Source organism: Acanthisitta chloris, unplaced genomic scaffold, assembly GCF_000695815.1.
Source record: "Acanthisitta chloris isolate BGI_N310 unplaced genomic scaffold, ASM69581v1 scaffold31752, whole genome shotgun sequence".
Lineage (NCBI taxonomy): Eukaryota > Metazoa > Chordata > Aves > Passeriformes > Acanthisittidae > Acanthisitta > Acanthisitta chloris.
Window position 1 is genome coordinate 1 of NW_008660407.1, and position 1,123 is coordinate 1,123.

Consider the following 1,123-nt stretch of genomic DNA (forward strand, 5'->3'; position numbering starts at 1 on the left):
CAGGACAGCACTGCTCTCATGTTCCATTCTGGCTGTGGCTCGTGCTGTGCCTTGCAAAAGCCAGACCACATTTTCCTGGGGCGACAGGATCTGCTGTCATTGGCATAAAAACTCCCTGTGCTAGCACTTTCTCTGAAGGATGACCTGCTGCCTTTCCCATGTGTCCAGGGGGTTCAGGAGGGTGGCAGAGGACTGTCCTGCTCCCTGCTGTGCCTCTGCCCTGTGGCTGTGGGATTTGCTGGGCACAGGGAGCAGCAGATCCTGGCTGAACCCAGTGCTGGGTAGGAGGTGTGTAAACTGGGGCTTGCCAGGGCCAGAATTGCTGCTGTAAGATGGGATTAACCTTTTCTGCAGAACTCAGCTGTTGGGATGGGTGCTGGGAAACAGCCTCCCTTGCTCCCAGGCACTGGAATATTGCCCAGGGACGTGGTGGAGTCACCACCCCTGTAAGTGTTTACGAGGTGACTAGATCTGATGCTGGAAGATATGGTTTTGGGGTTCCAGTAGTGACAGGTTAACCAGTTGGACTTTTGATGATCTTAAACCAGCCTTGATAATTCTGTGACTCTCCAGGCACTCCTTGGTGAGGGATTGCAGGGTGCAGGAGGGTTTGAGGGGATGCTCTGGGGATCCTCACTCCTTGCTCTGCTGACACTCACCTCTTTCCCCAGCACTCTGGACATCTTCCCCACGCTGGTGGCCCTGGCTGGGGCAGCACTTCCCCCAAACAGACGCTTTGATGGCTTGGATGTGTCCCCAGTCCTCTTTGGATGGTCAGATGTGGGGCACAAGGTAAGGCAGAGAGACCCCCTGGAGACACCCCACTCCTGACAGCAGCTCCTTGAGCTGAAACAAGTAAGTGGGGGTGGAAACAGGCTCAGAGCTAGTGATGTGTGGACCCATGGGAGCATCACCTCGTGGCCTGGAGGAGGAGGAGGAGAGCTGGACATGTCTGGGTGCTGTACCAGGCTGGGCTTGGGATATCAGGGTACAAGAGTTTTGGATTAATGGAGATTGGGTTGTGCTTTGCACACAGATCTGGAATTAGAGGTACAAATACCTGTGCATGAAGCTTGGCACCTCCCTGTGTGCTGCAGGGCTGTGTTTGTGATCTCAGGGACAC

General features: G+C 54.9%; 1 protein-coding gene across 1 annotated transcript in view; it reads left to right on the top strand.

The window, feature by feature from the left end:
* Positions 1 to 618: 618 nt before the first annotated feature.
* Positions 619 to 1,123, top strand: part of LOC103797584 (arylsulfatase G-like) — a 4,782-nt gene continuing 4,277 nt past the window's right edge. Inside the window, exon 1 of the mRNA XM_009069803.1 lies at positions 619 to 792. Within this exon, the coding sequence (XP_009068051.1) occupies positions 619 to 792 (174 nt within the window). The remainder of the gene's footprint in view (positions 793 to 1,123) is intronic.